This window comes from Meleagris gallopavo, unplaced genomic scaffold (assembly GCF_000146605.3).
Source record: "Meleagris gallopavo isolate NT-WF06-2002-E0010 breed Aviagen turkey brand Nicholas breeding stock unplaced genomic scaffold, Turkey_5.1 ChrUn_random_7180001951133, whole genome shotgun sequence".
In the NCBI taxonomy this organism is placed as follows: Eukaryota; Metazoa; Chordata; class Aves; order Galliformes; family Phasianidae; genus Meleagris; species Meleagris gallopavo.
In genome coordinates, this window is record NW_011212302.1 from 169 (window position 1) to 2650 (window position 2482).

Consider the following 2482-nt stretch of genomic DNA (forward strand, 5'->3'; position numbering starts at 1 on the left):
GGTCAAACTTGGCGTTTTTTGAGGTCACCGTTTGAGGTTTGGGGTCAAATTTGAGCTTTTTGGGAGTCAAAATTTGGGGATTTTGGTTCAACTTCGAGGTCTTTTGGGGCCATTTTGGGGCCAATTTGTGGAGTTTTGGGTCCAACTTGGGGTGAATTTTTGGGATTTTGGGTCAAACTTTGCATATTTGGGGCAATTTTTGGGGACAATTTTGGGGATTTTGGGTCAAACTGTATTTTTCTGCCAATTTTAGTGGCGATTCTTGCAGTTTTGTGCCCATTTTTGCCCTTTTTCCTCCCGTTTTACTCCCAACTTTCGGGGCTTTTTGGGCTTTGGGGTGGAAGCCGGTGGGGATTTTGGGTCAAAAAGCCCCGAATTTGGGTCATTTTGGGGCTCCCCCACCTTCCCTGCTGCTCGGGGTATTTCTGTTTGCAGTAGGACTCCAGCGCTGCGTAAACCTTCTCCCGCAGCACCTCCACCTCCGCGGGGTTCGAGAGACCTTTGGCGTCTGCGGTGGGATTGGGATTGGGATTAGGGGCTGGATTAGGGATTGGGATTGAGGTTAGGGGCTGGATTAGGGGCCAGGGATTGGGATTTGGGGCTAGATTAGGGATTGGGATTGAGGTTAGGGGCTGGATTAGGAGCCAGGGATTGGGATTTGGGGCTGGATTAGGGATTGGGATTGAGGTTAGGGGCTGGATTAGGGGCCATGGATTGGGATGTGGGGCTGGATTAGGGATTGAGATTGAGGTTAGGGGCTGGATTAGGGGCCAGGGATTGGGATTTGGGTCTGGATTAGGGATTGGGATAGAGATTAGGGGTTGGATTAGGGGCCAGGTCTTGGGATTAGGGGCTGGATTAGAGGTTGGGATTGAGGTTAGGGGCTGGATTAGGGGCCAGGGATTGGGATTTGGGGCTGGATAAGGGATTGGGATTGAGGCTAGGGGCTGGATTAGGGGACAGGGATAGGGGTTTGGGGCTGGATTAGGGATTTGGATGGAGACTAGGGGCTGCATTAGGGGCCAGGGATTGGGATTAGGACTGGGGTTAGGGATTAGGGTTGGATTAGGGGTTACTGATTGGGATAAGGGGTTGGATTAGGATTGGGATTGGGATTTGGGGCATGATTAGGGAACAGGGGTTGGGATGAGGACTGGGATTAGGGATTAGGGTTGGAAAAGCTACAGGTTGGGATTAGGGGATGGAATAGGGATTGGGATTGGGATTTGGGGCTGGAATAGGGGTCACGGGTTGGAATTAGCATTGGGACTAGGGATTAGTGTTGGATTAGGAGCTGCAGGTTGGGATTAGGGGATGGATTAGGGATTGGGACATGGATTTGGGGCTGGATTAGGGGTCAGGGGTTGGAATTGTGGCTGGGATTATGGATTATGGATGGAGTAGGGGCTACAGATTGGGATTAGCGGGTAGATTAGGGATTGGGACAGGGATTCGGGGCTGGATTAGGCGTTATGGTTTGGGATTAGGACTGGGATTAAGGATACCGATGGATTAGGGGCTACAGATTGGCATTAGGGATTGGATTTGGGATTGGGACTAGGGGTTGGGATTGGGATTAGGGGTTGGTTTAGGGGTTAGGGGCTGGGATAATCCCACCCCACAATCCCATACCACCATTCCAAACCCCATAATCCCTCCTCTTTGACCCATAATCCCTCCCCACACCCTTTAATCCCACCTCTGTGCCCCACATTCCCTCCTCTCTGCCCCATAGTCCCACCTCTGTCCCTCATAATCCTCCCCCACATCCCACACCCCAGTCCACGCCCCATAATCCGTCTGTGCCCCATAATCCCACCTCTGTGCCCCACATTCCCATCTTTGTGCTCCATAACGTCACTTCTGTGCCCCATATTCCCTCCCCATGCCCCATAATCCCACCTCTGTGCCCCACAATCCCACCTCTGTGCCCCATAATCCCAACCCACGCCCCTTAATCCCACGTCTGTGCCCCATATTCCTCCCCCACATCCCATAATCCCACCTCTGTGCCCCATAAACCCACGTCAGTGCCCCATAATCCCACCCCACACCCCATAATCCCACCCCCGTGCCCCATAATCCCGCCCCGCGCCCCAGATTAACCGGGGTTGAAGAGGATGATGGCGCGCAGGCAGCCCAGCTCCGTTTTGTCCATCCTCATGTCGCGCATCTTCGACACCAGCTCCGTCAGAACCCTGCCACAGTGGGGCAGCCGCCCCATCACTTATGGGGCAGAGCTATGGGTCAGAGCTCCCCATACCCCCACTTATGGGGCGGATCTATGGGGCAGCCCCCCACCTGTCGAAGATGGCCCCGACGCCGGCGCTGTGGGCGCTGCTGCGATGGACGTGGAGCCCCGTGGCCAAAAGGATCCCATCCTGAACCGCGATGGAGCGGTGCGAGAACGACGCGATCAGCAGCTCGTTCCAGCCTGTGGGGCGGCCCCACAACTTCAGCCCCACACGTCCCATAACTTCAG

At 54.5% G+C, this 2482-nt stretch overlaps 1 protein-coding gene across 1 annotated transcript; it reads right to left on the bottom strand.

Moving 5' to 3' along the window:
* Positions 1 to 287: 287 nt before the first annotated feature.
* Positions 288 to 2476, bottom strand: LOC104916910 (retinoic acid receptor RXR-beta-like). The gene is made up of 3 exons (XM_010727969.2): positions 2302 to 2476; positions 2107 to 2198; positions 288 to 508 (listed from the first exon to the last, which is right to left on the bottom strand). The coding sequence occupies exons 1-3, from the start codon at positions 2472 to 2474 to the stop codon at positions 303 to 305; spliced, it is 471 nt and encodes a 156-aa protein (XP_010726271.1). The 5' UTR covers positions 2475 to 2476; the 3' UTR covers positions 288 to 302.
* Between the last annotated feature and the right edge of the window lie 6 nt (positions 2477 to 2482).